At 38.7% G+C, this 26,982-nt stretch overlaps 1 protein-coding gene across 3 annotated transcripts in view; it reads left to right on the top strand.

Moving 5' to 3' along the window:
* Positions 1 to 26,982, top strand: part of PLEKHH2 (pleckstrin homology, MyTH4 and FERM domain containing H2) — a 74,076-nt gene that overhangs the window by 38,492 nt on the left and 8,602 nt on the right. For 2 of the 3 annotated variants that reach the window (XR_001345979.2, XM_006083416.3), the window contains exons 16-25: positions 4,765 to 4,845; positions 7,199 to 7,378; positions 8,828 to 8,936; positions 9,883 to 9,995; positions 13,437 to 13,616; positions 14,689 to 14,786; positions 15,650 to 15,827; positions 16,892 to 17,047; positions 19,130 to 19,227; positions 25,393 to 25,534. Coding sequence is in view for 1 of the 3 variants with exons in the window: in XM_006083416.3 (XP_006083478.1) it covers positions 4,765 to 4,845; positions 7,199 to 7,378; positions 8,828 to 8,936; positions 9,883 to 9,995; positions 13,437 to 13,616; positions 14,689 to 14,786; positions 15,650 to 15,827; positions 16,892 to 17,047; positions 19,130 to 19,227; positions 25,393 to 25,534 (1,335 nt within the window). In the remaining 2 variants the exon portion in view is untranslated. Of the gene's footprint in view, positions 1 to 4,764; positions 4,846 to 7,198; positions 7,379 to 8,827; positions 8,937 to 9,882; positions 9,996 to 13,436; positions 13,617 to 14,688; positions 14,787 to 15,649; positions 15,828 to 16,891; positions 17,048 to 19,129; positions 19,228 to 25,388; positions 25,535 to 26,982 lie in introns of all 3 variants that reach the window. The other variant, XR_002827156.1, reaches the window with a different exon arrangement.

Genomic DNA, 26,982 nt, shown 5'->3' with positions numbered 1-26,982 from the left:
AGGGGGACATTTTTAACATTATGAAATGCAGTATTGACACAAATTGAGAAATCTGCTAGTGAGAGAATTACTCTAGAAGGCAATTTGGCAATGTCTTGGCCAAACTGTTCATTCAGTAAATATTTTTGAAAGAACAAATGAATGAAAGAATATTAAATATTTTAAAAACATATATATATACGCTTTGATTCAGTAATCTCAGTCTAAGTAATTTATGTTCAGGAAATGATCTTAATTTGTAAAAGATTTGAGTATAAGGATGTTCATCACAGATAGATGTTCTCTATTAAAAAGAAAGAGATATAATTAGCATATACTGCAATGCAGTTCTTAATTGTAGAGTTTGATGAGTTTTGACAGATGTTTACTGTCACTCTATCAAGATATAGATAGAACATTTCCATTACCCCAGAAAGATTACTTGCATGGCATAGTTTATATTAAAGAAAACTTGGGATGCCCTAACCGGTTTGGCTCAGTGGATAGAGCGTCGGCCTGCAGACTGAAGGGTCCCAGGTTCGATTCCGGTCAAGGGCATGTACCTTGTTTGCGGGCATATCCCCAGTAGGGGGTGTGCAGGAGGCAGCTGATCGATGTTTCTCTCTCATCGATGTTTCTAACTCTCTATTCCTCTCCCTTCCTCTCTGTAAAAAATCAATAAAATATTTTTTAAAAAAAGAAAAAAGAAAAGAAAACTTGGGATCAACATAGATGCAGAGTAGGGGGTAGCTTAAATAAATATGTATTTAATCAGATAATGCTTTACTCTGTAGTCATTTTAATTGTTAAGAATATTTGATGTTACAGAAATATGATGTGTTGGGTGATTAAACAAGTAGAGTGCAGAATTATATTCACTCAGAATGTGTATAATGCTTTAAAGCACAACTTTTGTTAAACACATTCATAGAAAAGAAGGCAGCTGTGCTTTCCACCAATGCTGCATGGGAAGTGTACCAATGTATGTTGAATACGTGATTTTATTTTATTTTTACTTAGTTCTGTTTTCTAACTTTTTAATGAGTCAGTATTGATTTATGCTAAAAATATTATTTAATTTTTAAAATTTCAATTGGTTTTGACAGATATTTACTATCCCTTTTAGAGAAATATAATAAAAATTTTTACACACAAAATATTATACCAAAAATAATCTCTACAACCATTCATTATCCATGTGCTTTGTTTATGTAAGAGGTGAAAAATTTAGATGTTGTGATGAGCTATGCCACTGTGTAATCTATATTTAATATTAATATGGGAATGTAGGTGGGTGTTATTCAGTAATATTTACAAAGACTGACCAGCTATTCCAAAAGTAACAGAAAAAAATCAATACATTCAACCAAGAAATGAATGACCTGTGTGTTTTGTTTTCAATTATTACATTACCATAAAAATGCTTTTTCAATTACTGATGGGTTAGAAAATTCTCTGGTACTGTGAAAATATACACTGAGTGGCCAGATTATTATGACCACCTCATCAGTACAATGAAGTGAATTAGTTATTTAAATAATAATAATAAAACCTTGAGAGTATTTGCTTAGGAAGTTTTCAATATTCAGTATTTTTGGAAGTGTCAATGAAGTACTGATGAGGTGGTCATAATAATCTGGCCACTCAGTGTATATCTTCCAGCGAACACAGTGCTACTTTAAATCGCATTCTTATTTTAATTCATAATGGCTGGATGTCCTCCTTTATCAAGGACCATGTATAGCAAGCCCTTAGAGTTTAATATGATTCCATGGCCAAGGATTTGTTACTTACCCCAAAATTAGTTTGTGTTTTTTGTTTGTCTGTTTTAATCAGCATGGCTTATTAATTTATCAACATGGTTGATTAATTTTTGCTCATATTACATTTCTGCTGTTCTCTGCTTCCCATTTCACAATTGCATTTTAAATAAGTAAAAGGTGATGTGATTAGCTGATGACCAAACCATTATGGTTCATAGACAGGATGCTAAGTAGGTTTTCTTCCTACTTAGTTATGAATCCTTGTGCACCCCCATATTTTTACCCTCAGAACCTTGTAACAGAAAACCATCCCTCAGCTATTCTTAGTGACTTGTTCTGAGCTCACATTCAGGCTACAGTTTGAGATGCTGTGGAGCAGCTTTGAGTACCTTAGAGGGGAACAGGGTTTTCCAAGTTGTCACATTGCTATTAAGTACAGAAATATGTGGGTAAATATTAAGAGCTTGACTGATTTGATTCTGGATATTCTACTCCTGCAACTTTTCTTTTACTGCTTAGGATGAATTTTTTTTACATAATAATTCATTTATTTTTTAAAAAATAGCCCAGCCAGCATGGCTCAATGGTTGAGCGTCAACCTATAAACCAGGAGGTAATGGTTTGATTCCCGTTCAGGGCACATGCCTGGGTTGTGGGCTGGATCCCCAGTGTGGGGTGTGCAGAAGGCAGCCATCAATGATTCTCCCTCATCATTGATGTTTCTATCTCTCTCTCCCTCTCTGAAATCAATAAAAAATATATTTTTAAAAAAGCAAATGGAGAAAAATTTTGTTGGGTGGATTTGTCAGAGCCATAGGAATACAGTGTAATCCCAGGTCTTGGTGCAGGAGCTATTTTATGACCAAACACAGGATTCAAGGTTGGTGGAGAAAGAAGCAGGGGGGACTGGTAAACTGGACTAAAATGGGAGGGTTAGGGGGCTCGGTTTTGAATGAAGTCAAAGAATTGGAGTGGTGTGAGTAAGGAGAGAGGGAGGTGGAGGGAGGTTGAGATCAGAGGGTAGAGTGTAAATTTCAGAAGCAGAGTGCACTAGGTTGGCTGAGGGGATGGATGGTGAAAATGGAGGGATAGCAGATGAAGAGAGCAAGGAACTGTGGGTTAAGGATATAGAGGCGGTGTAGCAGGGGCTAAGGCAAGAATATGGGCATAAATCCTGGCTCTGACACTTGCCACTGTGTGACCGTGAATGAATTACTTACAGGCTCTGTGCCTTCGCATCCTCATTTGTAAAGTGGGGATAATAATGCCAACCTCACAGGGTGTTGGAGGAAGGATTAAATGAATTATTTAAGCAGGTAACGTTCTTTAGAACAGTGACTGGCACATATAAACTGTTTATATGTGCCACCTCCCTCCACTTCCCTCTCTCCTTACACCACTCTTACTATCACAAGAGCTTCACCTAGATACTGAAGTCAGCAAGGCTGGCGTCAGGATTTGTAGTGGACAAGGCTACAGGTATGAGAATACAGGAGAAGAGAGAAGACCAGGGGAGCTTATGTGAGTGGTGACAAAGGCTCACCAGGATAGGATTCACTGTTTGTCTTCAAAGTTTCAAGCAGAACTGATAGGAAGTATCTTTGTTATGGATGCAAGGTACACTGAAAAATGATTCTTTCAATTATTTCGTTTCCCCAAAGCCCTGAGGTTTGAGATTGCCTTTCCATTTTCATGAGGATTCTCCTAGTGTAATTTGCTTTATGAGTTTTTCAGAGTAAGTCAGAGTTTTAAGGTAAACTAATATTATTCGATCTACATATAAAGATAGACGGTGGCTTTAAACAGCTTTTACAGTGAATTGGCAAAGGCCTTCATTAATTTGTAGTTCTTCGATAGTACCCATTGTTCTGTTTTAAAGATATATCACTTCAAAAGGATACTCTCTCAGCCTGATGCATTATACTCCAGTTTTGATGAGTCTCCTTTTTTTGGATTTTTTTTAAAAGAAGAAGAAGAAAAAGAAAAAAAAAAACCCTGCATAACACAAACCATTTAAAACTTCCAGGATATTTGTCTGCAAATATATGTTTCTAAATTTAATTAAACTGAAACATGTCTTGCCAAATGAAACATTTTTTGTTTTTCCTCAAGCAGCATTTTAAATCCTTCAAACTGTGAGATGGCGGAGTTGTTTGCTTAAACCGTAACTTTGAAAGCCCAGAGGCTGGCTGCTTGTGGGTTTAAATGAAACATGTGTTTTGCTTCTTATGCATAGGGAGGAAGGAAGCATTTATTGAGTAACTACTATTCTGCTTTGTTGACATTTTCTCCTCTGGTCATCACGACGGCCCAATGAGGTGTCCAGTAATCCCATGTTACCCACAGAAGCCAAGAGTCAGTCGCCTGAGGACACCATCTGGCATGCGGTAGAACTGGACTTTAAGCCTTGGTCCATTTGACCTCAAAATTCAGGCCTTTTCACTGTAGTGACTGGCCTACTGTAAAAATCTATTGTGTCAATAATTTATATCCTTCCCAATGAGTTACTATCAGAACAGTCCATTTAAATGTAAGTCATTGCAAAGGTCCTGCAAAATATATATACCCAACCCCCCACCCTCACCTCCTACCCTTCCTCCCTACCCTTCCCCGTGACCTCTGTCCTCACTTGCTCAGTCTCAGACACATTTCTAACCTAGGGTGTGAACCTAGAGAGCTATGGGGTTACTGGACATCTATGAAATATGGAAACTATGCAATATACTTACTTTTGAAACCAGTGTCTTGTTTTATCCATCTTTGAATCCTCAATCCCAGGCACAGTTCTTGACATACAGTAAACATTTGTTAAGTGTTGAATGCTGAGCACCAAAGCAAAACATGTCACGCCGCTACAGGTAAATTTTAAACCGCTTTTGACAGTCTAGTTGGAATATCACTTACACTTTAAGCAAACTGGATACCTATACAGCTTCAAATAGAGTGTGTATGCCATACTTTCCTTTAAGGTGTTAGAGTTCTGAGCTGGCTACATTCATAATTCTCTGGAATATGATTTCAGGTGAAGCATGGCTACTCCAAGAGAGTCTGGTGTACACTAGTAGGAAAAACGTTATATTATTTTCGCAGTCAAGAAGATAAGGTATGTATGTATTTTTAATATGCTAATTAGAGGAATGTTTTGTTTGTTATGTCTTAAGTTTTTTCTATTACTCTTCGGTCACTGGCTAAAAGTTTAGACTTTTTTGATAAGGTTGAAATTTTGCATAAAATTTATTATTGAGGTAATTATATACCTACAAGGGTCTTGATTCTTAACTATACGTTTTTGCAACTTTTAATTAATGCATCTTTTTCTTAGAAGAGAAAAGCCTTTCTCTACCTCACTCCCAACCATCGATTTCTTGTACTGTCGAGGTCTGACAGACTAAATAAGATTGAGTGAAGGGAACAACAAACTAGGGAAGAAGAGCAGGGAGGAAAAAGAATCCAGCCCTGTCCCAGGCCCTCGAATCCCTCCGTACCATTTACCTACCCATTCATCTACCTATTTATGTCCTGTGTATTCATTTTTAACCAATCTCCTTCCAAAAAGAACTTGAGTTATATTCACTTTCTGAGTAAAAATATAGGATATCTACTCCATGTCACCTCTGGCTTACTGAAGCTATAAAAACTGAACCAACATGGGCCAAGAAAGCTCACATAAAATAAAGATGCCAGTGGCACAGAACAGCGTCTTGTGACCAATTACTGTGTTAATGAGACTGAACTTCTTGGTCCAGTGACCACATGGGTCAGTTGGTTTTTCTCTGTTCCATTTTCACAGATTGCGCTCTCCGTTCAGAGTAACTGTGTTTAAAATGCATGCCATTATTTCCAGTGTTGTTCATAGATGGGAATTAATACAGTGCAGCCATTAAACATGATACTTCTGAAGTAAAGTAGGAAATGCTCACATAAATGCTACGTGAATAAGCACAATACAAAATGATATATTCAGTATAATCCCAACTAAATTTTAAGTCAGGAAAATAGAAGCCACTCTGTGTATTCCAGGTATGACATCATCATTGATGTTTCTGTCTCTCTCCCTTCCTTGCTCTGAAATGAATAGTAAAAGATGAGATCTGAGATGTCACAGGGATCAAATCCCAGGGGGCCGTTCATAGTAAGGACTTTGGCTTTTACTCCAAGTAAGATGAGAGGCCATTGGAATTTTTTTATCAGAACATTGACATGATCTATCTTGTGACTAATGGAACACTCTGGTAGCTGTCTGAGGGAATAAGGAGGAGACTAGTTAGGGGGCTATTACAGTAATCCAGGTGAAGGATGACTGTGGTTAACTGGTGGCAGTGGAGGTGTGAGAAGTGACCAGACTCTGAATATATTCTGAAAAGCTTGCTGACTGGAATTGTTCACTGAAAAGGTATGGGATAGAAGAGAAAGAATAGAGTCAGGAACGATGCCAAGGTTTTTGGCGTAAGCAGCTGGAAAGATGAAGTTACCAACAGTGAGATGGGAGACACTACCCAGGGCAGGTTGTGGGAGAGGACTTACCAAAGTAAGTTTGAGATACTCTTAGACGTCTAAGTACAACTAGCGAGTCTGGCGTTATAAATGCAGGGGTAGCTAATATATGCTGGTACTAAAGCCATGAGTGTGGATGAGATCACCCATGTGAATGTGGATGGAAAAGGGTCCGAGCACTGAGCCCCGGGCTGAGCATGAACGTGTACGATGGTAAATGTTCTTCTGGGAGTCAGAATGAATATTTTCAGATTGCAGTTGCAAACCTGATCAGACATTTTAGAAGCTGCAAATCAGAAGCAGACTGTATTTTGCTGGAATAAATGTACTTAATTAAAGCAAAAGTTTTAGAACAAAAATGCTGGATATTCAACACAACAGATATAGTTGTTTTTGTCAACGAAAGAGTAGGTAAAATGTAATATGCATCAGTTTTAAGAAGCTTTCTTACCTTTAAATTAAGAAATCATAGCATTGTTTTGTATTATATTATGTCTATTAATACTAGTAAATAACCTCTCAGAACACTACTCATTTTATTGCAGTTTAAAATGTTAATCACACTTCTTTGTACCAGCTACCTAATTGTGTTACTTTTTCTATTGAGACTATGTCCACTCTTGTCCTTTTGATCCAGTATCTTAATCGAATCAATTTGTGGGGGGGAGGGGGAGTCAAGTGAATGTTTTGACTGAGTTACATAATTGCTTGACTAAGTAAAGTAGCTTCTTGCTTTTTCCACAAAAGGTAAATGCCTAGTATTCAAATTGTTCTTTCATATTGCAATTGGGTATTTTGGTGGTGACTGCTACTTTCATAACTACGGATAATCCAATTGCCTTTAGGCATTCATTTAAGAAAAGGTATGCTTTATAAAGGTAAGAATGAAAAGGAATATGAAAAATTTTACTAGGAAAAGATTTAGAAAGTGCCTTCCTCACAATTACTAATATTTACTTTAGTTGCCTTTAGGTCAGATCAAACTCTGGGAGGCTAAAGTTGAAGAGGTTGACAGATCCTGTGATTCAGATGAAGATTATGAAGCCAGTGGGCGAAGTCTGTTATCCACACATTACACCATCGTGATCCACCCCAAGGACCAAGGTCCCACTTACCTCCTGATTGGGTCCAAGCATGAAAAGGTATGTAAGGACTTAATGGCTGATTTGGAATGATGTAGATTAATGTTATTAACTACTGCTAATGATTTTTCAAATCATTTTCATGGAAACAAGGAAGAAAACATTGCTAAAGACTTTCAGCTCTATTTACAGAGATTCTTTACATCCCTGGAAACAAGCCTTGTTTAAATGTGTCATTTTTCAATCATATTGATAAAAGTGCTCTCCAGTTGAAATTAGTGCAGGTGTAGGATAAAGGAACATTATGTTCAAAATGTGAATGTCTCAGACTGGATTTTTTGGGGGGTGAATCTTAAGGCCTCCAACCTTATAATTTTGACTCATTTTCAACAAAATTTTGGTTTAGATAAAATTATTATATATGTAGTCACATATGAAAATATAAAAGTTAATATAATAAAAAAATAAAAGAGGCATCACAATGAATGGGGAAGTAATGGATTATTCAATATATAATATTTTGTGTTCATTATATATTGAGGAAATTGGCTATCTAGGAAAACATTAGTTTAGTTTGTCATCTCACACGTAATAGCAAAATAATTTAAAGAGTTAAATGAAACAATTTTTTAAAAATATATTTTATTGATTTTTTTACAGAGAAGAAGGGAGAGGGATAGAGAGCTAGAAACATCAATGAGAGAGATCGGTCAGCTGCCTCCTGCACGCCTCCCACTGGAACAGAAGTGGCAAGAACAGGCATCTTTGCCTTGTTCCAGGTCTTAGAGAAAAAGCTTTCCGCCGATGCTCTATCCACTGAGCTATGTGGGTTTTTCTTATATGGCTTTTTAAAAGAGCCTTTATCTGATCTTGGAATAGAAAGTACTTTCTAAAAAAGAAAAAAGGGCAATGTAAGAAACACAGTAGAAATGGGTGATAGACTTGACTACATAAAATTGGAACAGAAGTGGCAAGAACAGGCATCTTTGCCTTGTTCCAGGTCTTAGAGGAAAAGCTTTCCATTTTTTCACCATTGAGTATGATATTATGTGGGCTTTTCTTATATGGCCCTTATTGTATTGAGGTAAGTTTGTTCTCGGTATTATTTTCTTTTTAAAATTTTCTGGATTTCCTAAGTATTTTGTATGTGTTATTTGTATGCATTGGGAGTCAGATTTTAAATGTGGTAGAATTTATTGTATTTCTTAAAGGAATATTAACTGGTTGTATTTATTCTAGTCTCTTAACATTATATTACTTTAATTTTATCATGTTTTTCTAAGCAACATCTATAGAACAGTGGGAAAAGTACTATGAGCACAATTCAAGTGACCCTACTTCAGAACTGTTTGAATACGTGGCTTGCTTTTAATTATTATTTAAAAATTAAAGAGGTTTTGTTTTTTTAGTGAAGTTTTCCATTGTTTATGCAAGTTGTGGTTTTTTTTCCTTAAATCGCCAAAAATTATATACTGGTTAACATTTCTATTAATATGTTTCCTTTTTAAGGACACTTGGCTTTATCACCTGACCGTTGCAGCTGGAAGTAACACTGTAAATGTTGGATCTGAATTTGAACAACTCGTTTGTAAATTGCTAAATATTGAAGGGGAACCTTGTAAGTTCATAACATATAAGGCTCTATGGTTTATGAAATGCACCCAAACCCCCTTAGCCTAATGGAGTTTTACTTTGTAAGTTCCTTTCCCTGCAAGCTACCCACCGTTTCACTGGCTTTGCTTGTCATGCGCCAGGATTCTCACTGTGGTTCCTAGACTCCAGGGACACCATCATTCCCCCAAATTCCATGTCCTGTGACACCTCTGCCTTTGCTGACAATACCCCCTCTGCCTGAAATGCCCCCCTTCCTCACATTCCTCACCAACCTGATAAAATCCTGCCTACCTCAGAAGCTCCCCCCACACCAGCCCACTCCAGCTCAGCATCTGGCTCATAAAAGGTTCTTAATAAGTGTTAAAATTACGTTCCAGTGCACTTTGCCTTTTAACTACTTCATAGCATTTGTTCCTTTGCATTGAAATTATTTTTTATGGCTCAGGTTTCCCCATTGAGAGTCTAGACTCTGTGTTATGCTTTACTTAATTGCAGAGATCACATTTTATTCTGAGTACCCAGCACAGGGATTTAATAAATGTTGATGTTAAGAATGACTTCAAGTTCTTCTTTATCATTCTATCTCCTCCTACTTGGTTTCTCCTTTCTAGATCTTTCTGCAGCTCCTTCTCATGTATAATCATCTCCCCACCTGGGTCCCCAATCTTTAGCACATCTGAGCAACATCATAGTGCCCTGGTAGACTTGTTTCAGCCAAGAATATTAAGACCAAAGTCTTCTAGATTTAATTTCTCCAAAACAGAGACACGAGAATCCCCCATGGCCAGGAAAATGAAATGAAATAATGTTGCCAAAGCTTTTTTCATGACCTTTATGACTTAAAGTAGTGAGCCAGGCCACGTTAGCTAATTTCTATAAAGGGCTAATAAATGGGAGGCCAAAGTAAGTGATTCTTTCTGTTTTCTAACTGTATTTTACCCTGCATTTAGCCTCTCAGATATGGAGACATCCTACTTTGTGTCACAGCAAGGAAGGAATTGTTTCCCCTCTGACAACACTGCCTTCTGAAGCTCTACAGACAGAGGCTATTAAATTATTTAAGGTAAAAATTCATATGGCGTTATATGTTATTAACATTTTAATTTGAAAAAATAAAAAATTTAGGTATATAAAGTTTCACTTTTCCCAAGAAAATTCAAAATGTGGTTATTGTTACTAAGAAAGTCTACTGAAATAAAATGAGGTGAATTTAATATGCTTTCCAAGTGAGAATCTGGGATTTATTGAAATAAACTGTGTGTGGTTTGGGCAATGGGAAACACGTAATCTCAAAAGAATCATGTCCCATTCACCGCTCCAGTGGAGGGATTTCTCACATCACACCTAACCGGTGTTGGGAGAGGGTCAGCACCCGTCTTCTCCAGTGCTACTCTCCAATTCTTACCATTCAGCTTCTGTTAGAAACCCCTGAGCACTTGAAACTTGTCACTCAACTATATCACTCTTATCCCATCTCTGTCATTAATCAGCTTCTGCTAACTTTTCAAATTTCATTAAGGATTTTGGCTCTCAACTCACACTCTTTCTGCCTCAGATCTTGCCATTATGCTGAATGACCTCATTATTACTTGATGCACCAATGAAATGCTCTAAGATTCCTGACCTTCTTAATGCCAGTAAGCTTCACCTCTAGTCTATTTCACCTTCCCGTTCTCCACGTCCACACCCTGACCTCTCCGTTCCTTACAAGTACACCACCTCTAAAAGTTTAAATTCTAATATCTCTTTCTTTAACCATATTCTCTTAGCCTGTGAGCTCTCTTATTTTCTTACTCTTCCATTTTTCATTCCTTACTAAGATCTTTGTTTGGAGCCATTTATTTTCTTGGAGATCAAGAGAGAGCATGAGAACTTCCTCTTGGCTGTTCTTCCTTCTTATTCCAGCCTAGATTACTTTCATTAATACTCATAGTTCCTAGGGACCCATAATTCCATGAACTTTCCAGCTAAACCCCAACCTAGATCAGTGCTGCTTTCTTGTCTGCTGCCATGTTAATCACATGTGCACTGCTAGAGAACATTAAACACCCCAGTGGACTGGAGCCAATATAAACCTGGGGTATGCATTCCTCATGGCCGACTATCTCTCCTTCTGCTTGTCTTTGGTCACATTCGCCCTCAAACTTCCCCATCAATAATAAATGTTCCTCACAACAAACTTACCTTCTATTTATTAAGAAAATTAGATGGCATCGGTCATGAACACCTCAAATATCTTTCCCCAGCAGACATTATTTATCTACTTTCTCCTTCATTCCTCCAGTTTCCAAATATAGTATAACTTCTATGGATTCAGATCTCAACTCTACACTAGGAGGTTGGTACTTCATTCTCCCTTAGTCTCTTAGAGTCTCAGTTTTTGTGTTTCTTTTGGCTTCTTCTTGCCTACATTCCTCCCATCTCAATAAAGTCATCTGCTTATTAGATAATATCAAAGAATTATTGTTAGTTTGGGGGGGTATGATATAACATGGTGGTTATGGGGGAAAATTTATCAATTGTACATCCATACTGAAGTATTTATTGGTAAAAATCATGATATATATATATATATATTTTCCAGGAAAAAAAGTAGAGTGGAGGTTGAATGAAACAAGTTTAGCAAAATGCTAATAATTGTTGTTGCTTGGTGATGAGTGCATGAGTAATCATTATACTATTCTCTCTACTTTTGTTTATGTTTTAATATTACCATAATGGAACATTTTTTAAAACCCACCCATAGAATACACAACTACTGAAAACAAGAAAGACTCTACACAAATATATTTGAAAATCTGAATGAAGTGATCGACTTTATAATAAAATATAAATGGCCAAAACTAAATCCACATGAGAATGAAAATTTAAACAGGAAAATTTACCAAACTTTTTTTTTTTTAAATATATTTTATTGATTTTTTACAGAGAGGAAGGGAGAGAGATAGAGAGTTAGAAACATCGATGAGAGAGAAACATCGATCAGCTGCCTCCTGCACATCTCCCACTGGGGATGTGCCCGCAACCCAGGTACATGCCCTTGACCGGAATCGAACCTGGGACCTTTCAGTCCGCAGGCCGACGCTCTATCCACTGAGCCAAACCGGTTTCGGCACCAAACTTTTAAAGTGTAGGTAATTTCAGTTCATAGAAAAAGAAGGAAATTTCCCAAATTCTGGTGTGTGTGTGTTTTTTTTTACTCTTTATTTTGGAAAATTTCAAACATATGAGTAGAGAAAATATGAGGTCCAAGGTACTCATCACTCAGTTCCATAGCATCAACACATGGCCAGTTTTGTTTTAGTCTCCCCATCCCCACTGCTTCCCAACATTGGAATATTTGAAGCAGTTCTCAATGGTCATATCACCAGATTCTCTTTGTGAAGTATTACTTGGAACCAAACCCCAGAAACAATTGTACAAAACAGAGCATTTCGTGCAAAAACTAGTAAAATATTAATAAACAGAATCCAGCATCATATTACAAGAATACTCTATCATGTCTAAAAGAGATTTGTTACAGGAAATCAAGAATGTCTATATATTAGATGTCTACTAATATTATTTATTATTAAGTAGACAATCATCTCTATAAATGCTAAAAACGCATTTGACAAGTTTAACGTTCATAAAATAGTGATACTTTCTGAACATGATAAAAGTTAATGGTGGAAATCTTTTTTCATTGATCATTTTATGATGAAGTTCTTTGGCAGCAATGCTTTTGGTTAGAGGCTAAATTTATTTGATCATATCTGTTCTTAGAAGAGATAACGACTACCTACCGTATAATGACACAATATTAAAACCATCCATTGGTGTTTATGAACACTTTAATGTTTCTTAATAGATACTATGTTTATTTAATCAGATTTTAAATCCATTCATTCATTAAACCTTTGCTTTGTCACTCTATGCTGTGTAGAGAATAAAAAAGATAAATAAGGCAGTTTCTGTCCTTATGAAGCTTATAGGGGACAGGAGATGATTAATGTTCTGTATACCCTTAAAATGAATGCATATTCTGCTCTTAGATGGAGTGTTCTGTAAGTGTCAATTAAGTCAAGTTGGTTGATAGTATTGTTCAAGTTTTCTAAATCCTTACTGATTTTCCATCTGCTTGTTTTCTCAATTATTGAGAGAGGAGTATTTGGAATCTCCAACTATAATTGTGCATTTGTCTATTTCTCCTTACGGTCCTATCAGTTTTTGCTTCATATATTTTATTAAGCACATAATCATTTAAAATTGTTATGTCTTCTAGATGAACTGGCTTCTTTATTATTATAAAGTGACCCTCTTTATCTCTGGCAGAATTCCTGGCTCTGAAATACACTTTGTCGGCTATTAATGTAGCCACTCTGGATTGCTTTTGATTAGTGTTACCATAATATATCTTTTCCATCCATTTGGGGAAAAAACTATTGTTAAGAAGAGAATCAACATAATTCACACAGAATATCGAATCATTCCTCACCTTGACTGTACCTTTTTCTTAATCCAGACCTGCCAGCTTTTTATCAATGCCGCAGTTGACTCCCCTGCAATTGATTACCACGTATCGCTAGCCCAGAGTGCTTTGCAGATCTGCCTGACACATCCTGAGCTACAGAATGAAATTTGCTGTCAGCTCATTAAACAGACAAGACGGAGACAGCCACAGAGCCAACCAGGACCATTGCAGGTATATAGTGATACACATACACGCAATTTAAAATGAGGTTGCTGTCTTGATTGTAAGAATGATGCATATTCAGTGTAGACATTGGAAAATACAAAAAGTGTGAAAAGGGAAAATAGCTATTCATGTTTTGATGTATATCCTTTCAGTTTATTTACATGTTTCTGTAGAAATGTATGTGTATGTGTTTATATGCTCTCGCATTTTTCACGTTACTAGGGTTACAGTGTGCATACTAATTTTTTAAAACTATAGAACATAATCATTTTCCCCCTATATTCTGCAACATTCTTCAAAACATTAATGATTGCATTAATATCAATTACTATCCATGTAGGTTTTTCCAATTCTTTTTCTTATAATAAATACCTGTGCAGTATACATCTTTGAACCTAATTCTTGTGTACAAGTCCAGTGAATTGTGTACAGGTCTCCTCCTGCTTTTTAATATAACAGTTTAAAAAGTATTGAAGCTACACTTGCTTAATGGAAAAAAATAAAATAATACAGAACAGAGCAAAGGAAAAGGAAAAGTCACACATAATCCATATTACCTAATCTCTGTTATTTCTATTTTGTCCCTTATATATGTATGTATATGTGTAAGTATGTGTGGGTATTTTGGTTTGGTTTTGGGGTATATGATTTTTTACTATTTTTCAATCTGTCCTTTCTCAAAGCCATTGCTTCTATTTCCACTAATGAGTAAATACATAAATGAACAAAAAAGGAGCAATGTTCCTAATCTTTGATGTCATTATATATCTACATGTCTTTTGGTATCTCAGTTGTAGACAACTATATACATAACTAGATAGATTATGGATCTGACCCAATGTGGCCTTTTCAATGTTTTTTATGGTTTATAATTGCTCTGAGAAGATAATCTATATGTGGAAGAAGCAAACACATTTGGGGTCAAGAAAGGCTACAAACTACCAAACTAAAGAAAACCTTGAAAAACCAAAAAAAGAAGAAGGAAGGAAGACTATCAACTTCTGTCGGTCAGACTGGTTCTGACTTGGATCTGGGACTGCCACGGGGCGTCTAACCTAACGCTGTTTCTCTTTGCCAGGCCTGGCAGCTCTTGGCGCTCTGTGTTGGGCTCTTCCTTCCCCATCATCCTTTCCTGTGGCTTCTCAGGCTCCACCTTAAGAGGAATGCAGATTCCAGGTGTGCAGAAAACTAGCCAGCTGAACCGTTTCTATGGCCTCTGAAAGTTTATAACAAATCCTAAGTATTTAGTAACCTGCCAGGTAGAGAATGTGTGAAACAAATGTTGGTACAGAGAACCTTTGGTTACCATTTACGTGGAGCTTGAGAAATATTTCCTTTACTATGTTGAATCTCTCATGGAAGATTGCAGTGAGCGCTTGAAACCTGATAAAGACTATTTTTAAGTGAAAAGTCTGTGTGTATTTCAAGGATGAATGACTTAGCATTTGTTATCGTTATAACAGCAACTACTTTGCTTCCTTAGTTTTCCCTATTACTGTTTTTCTCCACATTGAATTGTTTTATGTGGAAAATGCCCCTGATGGTTTTCCCCGTGTGTACTTGAATTACTTCGGAATTTTTGTTTCCTGGAAAAAAGACATTTACAATCCAGCTGTCACAATGGCTTTTTACATTGGGACCCAAGGCAGCCAGCCAAGGCTTATCAGGATCATTTTGTCCAAGAAGTTGATGCCAGGTTGCTTAAATAAGCCCTGAAACTCAGATAAACAAACAAACAAGCACAATGAGACAAAAAAACAACTTGGAAGCAGCAGAAAAATATTCTCCAGTTAATAATACGTTTTGGGGACTCTGTAATCGAGATCGTGTGACTTGAGTTGCGATCAGTGACAAATCGCCCAAAGAATGGGAAAGTTTAGAGGCTTAATAATATCATGCTAAAAGAAACATTACTGTCAACATTAGCATAATACATTGTAACAATATACACCAAGGAAAGCTTTCTTAATGACTTCATAGCTATTAGGTTGTCTTAATTAAATTTATTCTTAGGCTTTATCTTAAGTTTTGTGTTATAGGACAGAATTTGGAAAATATGCCATTTACTGCCAGCGATGTGTAGAAAGAACACAACAAAATGGAGATCGGGAAGCCAGACCCTCAAGAATGGAAATCCTTTCGACCCTTCTTCGAAATCCTTATCATCACTCTTTGCCCTTCAGTATCCCTGTGCACTTCATGAATGGCATCTATCAGGTGAGTTAGACTTTCTACCCTGAAGAAAACATGCTGAGCCTGAAGTCCTGTGTGTGACCTCTGGACAACAGAGAAATGAGACTGTACACCTACCTTTGTCAGCAGCTGGCAGTGATAAACTCGCAAATAAATTAGATCTTCTATCAGAACTGCTGCATTTTTAAACAGCTTTGCTAAATAAAAAGATTCACACGAAAAAACAAAACTACTTTGGTTGAGGTCACCAGTGCGCCTGCTAGGTGAGGAAATAATTACTAACATTGGGTGTGTACAGGTTCAGTCGCTTTAAAGCAGCGGTTCTCAACCTGTGGGTCGCGACCCCTGAAAATACATCCTGCATATCCGATATTTACATTACGATTCATAACAGTAGCAAAATTACAGTTATGAAGTAGCAACGAAAATAATTTTATGGTTGGGGTCACCACAACATGAGGAACTGTATTAAAGGGCCGCGGCATTAGGAAGGTTGAGAACCACTGCGAAAGTCTCCAAATCTCAGGAATTATCTGGGAAAGCTTATGTGGGCCCTCCCAACTCTCAGATCTGGATGTTCGCTTATTAAGTGAAGCAAACATGTTCCAAAGCTAGCAATTAGTCTTTGCAGCCATACGCCTTTTATCACAGGATTCAGATACTTAGCTGCATATTAAAGAAACAAACATTAAATGCATAAAAGTTCATTTGTTTTAAGTACATTTCTTGTTTATTTTTTTTCATTTGCTTGAAGATTACATAGTGCACTGTCGTTCTTGGTTTGCTTTTAATGGGTAGGCCTAATATCACTGCAAAATGTTTACAGCTGTCAAATGATCTGCCTCTTTTTAATTCAGTTGGCTGAAGCCAAGATTTCTGAATTCTCACAGCAAGCTAATGACTAAGACAGCATTAATTTCTCCAGTGGTGCTTTGGGGGGAGAGGGAGTTAAAGCACCCAGATATATACATATATATATGTATGCCACCATTAATCGTGCATCAAGTATGTCCTGTTTCCCCCTGAAATCTAAGTTTGAAATGTACATACTTTTTCATTCGGAGAACGACTTTGTTATTTCTGTTTAGGTCGTTGGATTTGATGCGTCCACCACAGTGGAAGAATTTCTGAACACTTTGAACCAGGATACGGGAATGAGGAAGCCAGCCCAGTCTGGATTTGCCCTGTTCACCGATGATCCTTCTGGCAGGGATTTAGAGCATTGTCTTCAAGGAAACATCAAGGTAAAACCAAGTCCCTTTAAGGAGGCACACCCAGCAAGCGACAAAGAAGCTATTATTTGCTATTTGCAACAAGTTTAATTCAGGAGTTTTCAAAAATATTTAAGCAATCTAATCTTCACAATAAAACAAATTTGCAGGACTTTTGTTGAAGCCGTAGAATTCTTAATATGCAATCTGCACACACACACACACACACACACATGTTAAATAGAGGGAAAGGATTAATAATAGTAATAGTACCCTACGTATTAGGGTAATATGGGTGGAAGTGTGGAAACTCTAATCAAATGGCTTTCCATTTGATTCATCTACTCAGCAATATTTATTGTGTCCCAGGAGCTGGACAGGATCCTGTGGGAATACAAAGAAGGATCAGAAATAGTCCCTGCCCAAGCACACTTATCATTTGCTTGGAGAAGAGCAGCCTTATACACTGTAACTTTGGAGTCGGAAGTGATCAGTGTTTTAAGAGTGCTGTGAGCATTCCACTGAGCGGAGAGGTTAAGCTCAGCATTGGAAATGAGGGAAGATCTGAACTGGGCTTTGAAGGAGGGGTAGAAAATGGACCTGTGGGAATAAAGAAGGGATTCCAGACTTAAGGAAAATCATGAAAATCATGAGCAAAGACAGAATTGGGAGACTTTTAAACAGTCTTTTCTGGGTCTTAGTAAAATAACTTTAATAAAGTTTCTAGTTATGGCAACAATTAGAAATACAGAATTACACAACCGGAAGGAACTTGAGAGAAACAAAAATTGGCCAATGAGGAAACTGAGGCCCAGAGGGGGAAATGATTTACCCCAAATCAAACAGCTAGAGCTGCGTCTGGACCTTTTCCTTACTTTATATGGTCTTTGATTGCTGTTGGGAAAAGTGCCTTGTTATGGGGTGAAGGTTTTCTGGGATTTGGAGATGACAGAATTGGGGCAGAGTAGGGGAAGAACTAGATTTATAAATAATAGCTCACAAGTTTAGAGTGTATGCAACATCAGTAACTCACAAAGCCTGTTCCACTTGCAAAACAGCTTGTCGGTACTCTAGGCTTCTACAAAATACTGTTACTGTTTATACTTAGTCCAGTAGGCATGTTGGTTAATAGATACGGTTTCCCCTTCATCCCTTTGCCTATATTCCTACTGCATATTGAGAACTCTAGGTAAATGAATGTCTTATTTCTCCTCAGCCCCAACTATATCCTGTTCAGTTCAATAAATCCAAATGTAAATTTTGAGACAGTCATTCCTAGAACACTATTGTTAATAAATTAGTCAAGCCCTAACTGGTTTGACTCAGTGGATAGAGCATCGGCCTGTGGACTCAAGGGTCCCAGGTTCGATTCTGGTCAAGGGCATGTACCTTGGTTTCGGGCACATCCCCAGTGGGGAGTGTGCAGGAGGCAGCTGATCGATGTTTCTCTCTCATCGATGTTTCTAACTCTCTATCCCTCTCCCTTCCTCTCTGTAAAAAATCAATAAAATATATTTTAAAAATAAATAAATAAATTAGTCAAGAAGCAAGCTAGTATTCTTTGCTGACTTGAGCTAAGTAAATATCAGGGGCTTTGTTGAATAACTGCTTACCACATCTTTTTGAAAACTTATTTATATTTCTGTAAATGGTCAGTTAAATAAATAAACATTTATTTGGTTCCTGAAGAATTTTTGTACTTTCCCAATCAAAGAATGTTAAGATTGTATTCCAGATTTCTTCGGTATGACTTCATTTATTCCAATCTTTATAAACTCAGAAGGTAGAAAAGTTGCTTCTTCAGTGACTAAGTCAAGAAAATATTTCTGGAATCCTCTTGTTTCCAATCTCATGCAGTCCTTCATTAAGATTCTTTTTTGAGTGAAAAATGCATTGCCACAGTCCAAAGTTAATGTGTGTCCAAAAGGATGTGGACCAAAGAGCGATTTATAATTAAATCCTAAACTCAAGAGCTGCACATAAGCTTGAAACAAAAAAACTTTGGTTTTATCACATTCCTTGGAGGTTTTTTTTTTCAGCGTACAGACATGCGTGGCTTCAAGATGTGCCAGTCCGAAAAGTATGATAAATCTCCATTTTTCACTTTTCTTCTAGATTTGTGACATTATTTCTAAGTGGGAACAGGCTTCCAAAGAACAGCAGCCTGGGAAATGGGAAGGTACGAGAACTGTTCGTCTAACTTATAAAAACAGGTGTGTAATACCATCGCCAGATGCCCAAGTAGGAGTATACACATCTTCACATCATGCACCTACAAGTTAACTTCCTACTGAAGAGCCTGAAAAGTTACATTTATCTGTATATTTGTTCTATAAATGATAACTCTACCACAGGAAGGAACTGTCGCATAAAATTTTATTTCTAATTTTTGTCCTTTAATGTCACGAATAATTATATTTTATAAAAATATGCATTTGGACAAAGATTAGAAGAAAACTACAGGAAAAAAATAGCTGCTGTCTTAGCATAGGGTGAATTTTTCACTTTCAAATTGTTCTTTGACACTATTATTATATTTTCCATAAAGACTAAATACTACAGATTTGTAGTAAGAAGAAATATTTAAGTTACCCAAGCTTTAAATGTGATATATTCATATTCATTCATTCTAATGCTTTCATATTCTCTCTCTCTATATATATATATTAATTGAGTTTCAGCTACAAGCCAGGCACTTAGCTAGATGCTCCAGATAAAATAATGAGACCAGACACAAAAGTACCTGAACTTTTGGAATTCACAGGCTAGTGAGGAAGGCAGTTGTTAATCATACAATAACTCTAATGAACATATAATTATACAGTAAGTTCCTTAAAAGAGAAGAGTGTGGTTCTGTGAGAGAGCGTAACTAGAAGCCTGACATACACTGGAGACATCAGGAGGCTTTGAGAAAATGATGCTTATGTCAAAGTCAGAAGAGGCTGGGAGCGTTAAAACAGGTAGAAAAGAATGTTCAAAAGCCTACAGAGGGAGGTATCTCAGGGTTTTAGAAATTGTTAAAAAGCCAGTGGGGTTAGAGCATATACTTTCTCAACAGATACGATTTTAATATGCTTTGGCTTATGGTCAGAAACCAGGTTTTCTCTCTTTCTCTTTCTTTTTAAACATCTTCTTTTTTTCCATATATCAGCAGAAAGTGGTACTTAATAAGCAGTGTACACTGATCAGGTCACATTAACTATATCAAAAAAAAAAAAAAAGGAATCTGAAATATCAGACCACAAACCTGGTGAAATTATTGGTGTAGGATTGACTTCTTTCAGAGGCCTACCTTTGGAATGTAAGAAGTGAAGGCACTAATCTACGTATATAAAAGCCTAAGTGACCCTTCGACTGTTCGGTAGCTATGACATGCACTGACCACCAGGGGGCAGATGCTTAACACACAGGCATGGAAACAAGGAACAGACTGATGAATTTTAGAGGGGAGGAGAAACGGGGGAGGGCTGGAAGAGATTAACCAAAGATCTTATATGCATACTAGAGGCCCTGCGGGGATCGGGCTGAAACCAGCAGTCCGACATCCCCCGAGGGGTCCTGGATTGCGAGGGGGCACAGGCCAGGCCGAGGTACCCCACTGATGCACAAATCCGTGCACTGGGCCTCTAGTATAATATAAATAATGTACTAGCCTTTGATCCAGTCAGGATTTCTTTTTCTAATAACCCTCCCACAGAAATACCCACATAAGTGGGCACGAGTATTCCAGTATTCCCAAGTAGCTTCTTTGCCATATTTTTTAGAATAGTCAAAAATTAGTGTGTGTGTGTGTGGGAGGGGGGCGCTGTGAAAGGAACAGTTACATAAGTGTGGTGCCTTCATATTTTGGACTCCGCTTATACAGTCAACACTAAAGGCCACACACCGTGTGAACAGGCTCCTTTGACCTGGATAACGGTGGTTGTGAGCCATTGGAGCTTCTCTATTCAGGGGCTCATGAGCAAGAGATCTGAGGACACAGATCTGACTGTTAAGCTTTGGTGTCTAAGGTTTAAAACTCGTGCTTTTCTGGAGATAAACAAGATTACTTAGATAATGGAAATGAATGGGCTCTACTCCTGGAGGAGCCTGTTTCCATTGATGACAGCCTTTAGGTGTGACCACTTGGGTGACTGGGAGAGCAGCAGGCTAGAAGACCTGGAGCTCCCAGGCGGCTGTTCTAGTTCTGTGATGGCTGGAGCAGTGATTCCCATTGTGTGGGCCCTGGCCCTGCAGCTCCAGCATCACGGGAGCACATTAGAAACACAAATGATTAAGCCGCACCTCAGCCTTAAGGAGTCAGAGTCTCTGGAGAAAGACCCGGAAGCCCGTGTTTCCACAGTTTTGCAGGTGATCCTCGTGCAGGCTGGGTTTTGAGGAGCACTGAGGCACAGGCCCTCCTCGCTGCCCCTGCCTCTGGATCTTACCTAGTAGCAGAGGGTAAGCCCCTCAACCTGACCTGCTGTGATTCTTTATGTAGAAGAGGTTCCAGAATTCTCCTTTGGTTTTGTCGGCACTAAATGGCATTACTTTCATGCCTAAGACTATTTCTAATAATGCATACTTTATGAGTGTTTATCAAATACATGCTAATTCTGCCTATGATGGCTACTGTTGGGACCAAAATTAAATTTGGTTGAAATGGAGAAAGGTGTTCTGGAAGTCACAGACAAGAATAATGCCCCAAGTCTAGTAAATACCACTAGAAAGGACAAAGAGAGTAACACATAATAAAGATTGTCTTAAAAAAACAAAAGAAAGAAAGAAACCTCATGACAGTAGCTTTGACATCAGAATAAAAGCAACTCAACCAAAAGTTTAATTTTTAACAGAAGTCTGAAATGGCTGGATAGCCACAGCTCTGAGAAAGTACTATGTTTCTAAATATGGTCTTGCTTTGCATGCATGTAGAAACAGCTTAGACAATGAGCCCTGATTTCCAGGGGCACAGTCAGGAGGGGAGCCGCTGTGGCCTATCACGCAGCCACGGACGAGGAGCCCTGCAATGAAAACTAAAATACCAGCTCCTTATCGTGGAGTTTTCATTTATATTGAGGAATGTGAGTTACGGACCTTTAATTGTTTTGTTTCAGAGGTTAAAGATGGAATTAATAGGTTTTAAGCTTGTTCTCAGAGATGACCATTTGTAAACGAATGTTTGAATTCTATTCATATTTAGCCTGCTTATTTAATTTGTTCCTCATTGTGTACTTGACATTGTAAGGTCAAGGCATGTTTTTAGCCAGAGGAAACTGGCAAGGGTCCTCCCTAAGGACAGCGCCTCCTTACCCCCTCGTTGAAATCAAAGATCATTTTCGGTTGTCCTTTGTCCTTAGTATTTTCCGGAGCACAGCCTGACAGTCCCATCTCTGCCACCGTTAGCTGATCTCAGAGGCCCTACAGCCATTGGGTCTTAAGCCAAGAAGCATCTTGACAGGTCATCTAATTTAGCCCATTTTTCTAGCGATGATAACACCACAAAAATTCCAGCATGAAGAGACTCTTGTCATTCTAAATACCTCTAGGGAAGAATGCTAATAATAATAATAACCAGCATTTTTTGAGCATTTACCACACACTCCTAGGCCCTGTGCTGAGCTCTTTTCATGTGTCATCTCATATAATCCTAACAGCACCCCCACGAAGTAGGTTTTATCATCATCTCCATCTTACAGGTCAGGAAACTGAAGCTCCAGAGAGTGAAGTCATTTGCCCAAGGCTACAAAAACGGGGATTCTTTCAGGCTTTTCCCACAAATGATTCCCATATTTAGTAACTCCCACTCCCATTCATTTACCCATTCCTGCGGTAAACATCTGTTCGGCGTCTGGTGCATAGAATTTCCCTCCCCTGCAGTTTGTAGGGAGAGACAGACACCAAAGCTTAGCCACGTGATTCATGCTGTAACAGGAACAGTGTGGCAGAGTCGTGAACATGGTCTCTGGAGAGACACTGCCTGGGTTAGAATCCTGGTTCCCCCGCTCATTGTGTGGCTTTGAGACAGTCACTTACCATCTCAGTGCCTCAGATACCCTCTATGTGAAATGGAGATGAAAACAGGACCTCCTCTAAGGTTGTCTCAAGGACTAAATGTCAGCAAGGGTAAAGCTCTTGGATCAGGGTGGCCACACAGTTGATGCCCAATCCAGATCTTGGTATAACACACACATGTAAAAGCTGTGGTGGGAACTAGAGGAAGGCTTGAGTGCTGCCTTCTGAGCAGGGACTTGCGTGGTGGCCATCGAGGCAGGAAGGGACAGGGAAGAGGGTCACAGCTGCAGTTTCAGTAGAGTGTTATCAGCAGACTGCGGTGGATGGAGGCAGGGAGGGAGGCGGGAGTGAAGGCAGGCCCTCAGAGGGTTTACAAGGTGATGAGAAAAAAGGCAGAAGGAAATAAATGCTCTGAGGCATGAAATGGGGAGCTGGTTGGGCTGAGAGCTCTGCTGAACTTGGAGCCGTGTACACAGAGCTAGTGGTCCTGGTCCACGCAGTGATGTGATCTCCATCTCACAGTATTCAGCTTCCTGGGTGTCAAGTGAGGAGGGGGAGGACATTGGGGATCCCCCTGCTAGCTCGTCTGCACCCTGCCTGCTGGGGCAGAGGCCCACTCTCTCTGCTCCAGGCCTTCGGGACTGGGCACCTGGTCATCTTGGGAGAGACTCAGAGCACATTCTCCCGGCACCTTTCCCGTTCAAGATCCGTGGATTTGAGTTTCTGGCTTGGTCATTTTTGTGACTCTTTAGTATCTCTCCATATTCTTTCCAAATTGCTATATAATTGTCGGAGCACAAACTGTTTCATCAGGAGTTTGAGCCCATGAGTCCTACATGTTGTATTTCTACATGTCTGGGATTGTTTTCCCCTTTTTTGCTTATAGTGTGTTATCTTCCCTTCCCAGGTTCTATGTCATCCACATGCCAGAAATGATTGAAAATACATGCTAGCCCTTCTTGCCTATAGCCATTTGTACATTTGGTTCTTTTTTCCCCTCCTCGCTGTTATATCAATTCATACTTTTATTAAGAACGTGCCAGTGGCAACACTTAGCTAAACCCTGGTAGATTACAGTGATGAATAAGACATACCTTTTAACTCTAGTGGAGACAATAAGCTATGTACAAAAATCTTTGCATGCCAAAGAGGGAGAGCTTTTTTTTTTTCCCAACTTTATTCTCTGTTTTATATCACTTTGCTAACATTTTGAATTTAGAATCTATTTCTATTACTCAGGCATGCTCTTCTACCAGTTAACCATTTCTCATCATGCAGTTACAAATTAACATAGGGCTTAGGATTTATGTGTCCAAGAAACTGCTCTGAATGACTGCCCAGGACAGTGATTCTTACGCTGGGATGGGTGGAAAGAATTTTCAGAATCATGGGGAAGGAGGGCTTTTCAAGGTACCCACCACCCATGCTTCCTCTGCGATTCTGACCTGCCGCCCTCTCAGTCCCTGCTATTTGAGATAATTATTTCGAGAGATAGTGTGCTTGACGGCAGTGTGGCCTCTCTCTCAAGTGTATGGGGAGAAAAAGGCTGAAAATTCAGTGAGAGCCAATGGCACACACCTAACAAATGCTGCATCTAAATCTCTCTTCCTGCCACTGTGTTGTCATGGCAATCTTAAAGTATGCAAGGTGCTGCTTACCCACTCCACTGCCACGTTTACTGCACCCCATGCCTGACCTGCAGCCTGAAGCCAGAGCCCCAGAAATCTCACAGATAAGGGAACAGCATAGTGATAAAGAAAGAGGGTCACTGAGGTGATGAAGAGCTAGGCAGACAAAAGCCATCTTGTATTTCAACAGCTGTTAATAACATGTAACCTATTGTTGAGCTCCTAAAACTGCTTATGAGAATGTGGCCAAAAACAGAAAAAAAAGTCAAAACATTTAAATGTACAAATATTATCTTTTAGATTCCCCAGAGTAAACTGCTCCCCCACCCACCCTGGCCAGTTTGATGTTGTTTTTGTATTGAAGCCTGCATTTCCTATTCCCTGGTGTGTCCAAGGTACTTAGGAAATATCACGAATGTTTTGAAAATTGGGTTTATACAGCCCATGGATGAAGGATTCATTTCATTCCCCGAAAGAAAGGGCATATTTAATTTCACTCCGTGTCTTATTTCCTTCCTCAGTAACACTTCAGGGTTTGGTATTTCGGGGCATAGAAAATAGCGTAAAATAACATAGAAATGTCCCTCAACCTCCACCTCAGAGCAGTTTTCCCTCAGTTTGCTGCAAGTGTTGTAAAGAACAGAAACAGAAGCCATTCACAGATAGTAATGATCTAAGCTTACATCACGTAGAGAACTATGTTAGAACAACCTCCTTAATGAAAAATTTCCCTCTTTTTTTTTTTTTTTCCTTTTACAGACTGTATTTCTCCATGCAAGCTCGTGGAGAGACTGATAGAGAGAAGTTGCTGTTAATGTATCAGACAAACGACCAAATAATAAACGGACTTTTCCCTCTGAACAAGGACCTGGCATTGGAAATGGCGGCTCTGTTAGCTCAGGTAACTTCCGGGGTATATAGAGTAACATTTCGTAAAGATAGAACACTAATTTCAGCACTGACTTAAATGTAGTAAAACAGTGTACCTTTAGGAATTCTTTAAATTCATTTTGCTGTGATTAACACCTTAAAATTACAGGCATTTTAATGACAGTTTGGCTCCAAATTGCTGACAATTGCAGTGATGTGCAATGAGACAGTATTCCATAAAGGGAACCTAGTAGCTTAATTATCTTAAAGTAAACCACAAGGCTTTGCAGTTAATGCAGGAGTTTGGTGAGTGTAGAGCTGTGAGGCTAAGGACGCCATGCTGACATCACCCTCTCATCTATAGGAATCAGTTTTGCTGATATTCTCTGTCTTTATTAGGAAACCCGGGGCCGAGCGTTAATTGTTATACGTAGTATCTGGTAAGGCCTGGTGTTGATGGGGGCATAGTGGGCATGATTTAATTGTCAGTTATTCTCTACACATTATTGTGCTCATTCTCTGCCACACAGTACACCAGCCTCCGAGCGGGGAGACACTAAGCTTGGAGATACTGCCATAGGGTTCCCTAAAAGACAAAGTTTCCTAGAACAACCTGCCATTTTTATAACTATTGTTTGTCCAGCTGCCACATCTTTGGGGGTTAAATCCTGGTCTCAGGTTGCACAGGTAGCTGAGCTGAGTACTACCTGGGGACAGGTGGGGACAACTAAAGCTTGCTGTGAGGAAACCATGTACTGGTGTGAGGAAATTAGGAAGGATGCCTGGCCGGATAGGAGAGAGGGATGACAGCTGAATAGCAGAGTTAAGCTAAGAAACCAACAAATAAGAAACTGGGTCTAGGAACCTAGACAGTTATAAGAAAAGACTGTAAGGATGAAGCTCAACTGAGGAATTTATACAGTAACTGGTCAGAGTAAGAGCTAAATAAGGGAAGCCAAAGGGGTCAGTATCTTAGAGGCCTGGTTGTACTAACAGCTGACCTGGAGGCCAAGGACCTTTTGGAAATGGAGACCTGAGACTTTCTGCAAGCCCATCCCCGTCTTGTTGGAGCCCTCCATCTGCTTGTTGGGGAGTGTTACACATTTTATGTGAATGTTCTTCTATAGGACATTCACCTGAATATCCCCACCCAATTCGCTCCTTGAGCCCTCCTTTGGTACCATATACTAGGCATTTGACTCAGTTTATCCCAAGTATTTAATACTTCAGTCTTCCTACTGAACAGTTAACTCTATGAGGATAAAACCTAGGCTCGACCTTTTTCTCTCTCACATCACTTAGCACAGCCCCTGACATGGTTTAGGTTTGGGTGAATGAATGGGTAGGATGAGAGATACACTGTATTGAAATGAGACTGGGCAAGCCAACCAGCTGTTCACTCGCATTTTATTTTATTTTTCACTCCCGTTTTATAATATGAAAAATAGTATGTATATATGTGTGTAAAAGGAATATAGG

Source organism: Myotis lucifugus, unplaced genomic scaffold, assembly GCF_000147115.1.
Source record: "Myotis lucifugus unplaced genomic scaffold, Myoluc2.0 scaffold_6, whole genome shotgun sequence".
In the NCBI taxonomy this organism is placed as follows: Eukaryota; Metazoa; Chordata; class Mammalia; order Chiroptera; family Vespertilionidae; genus Myotis; species Myotis lucifugus.
The sequence above is the reverse complement of the archived record's forward strand: the minus strand, read 5'-3'. Positions and strand labels throughout refer to the sequence as shown.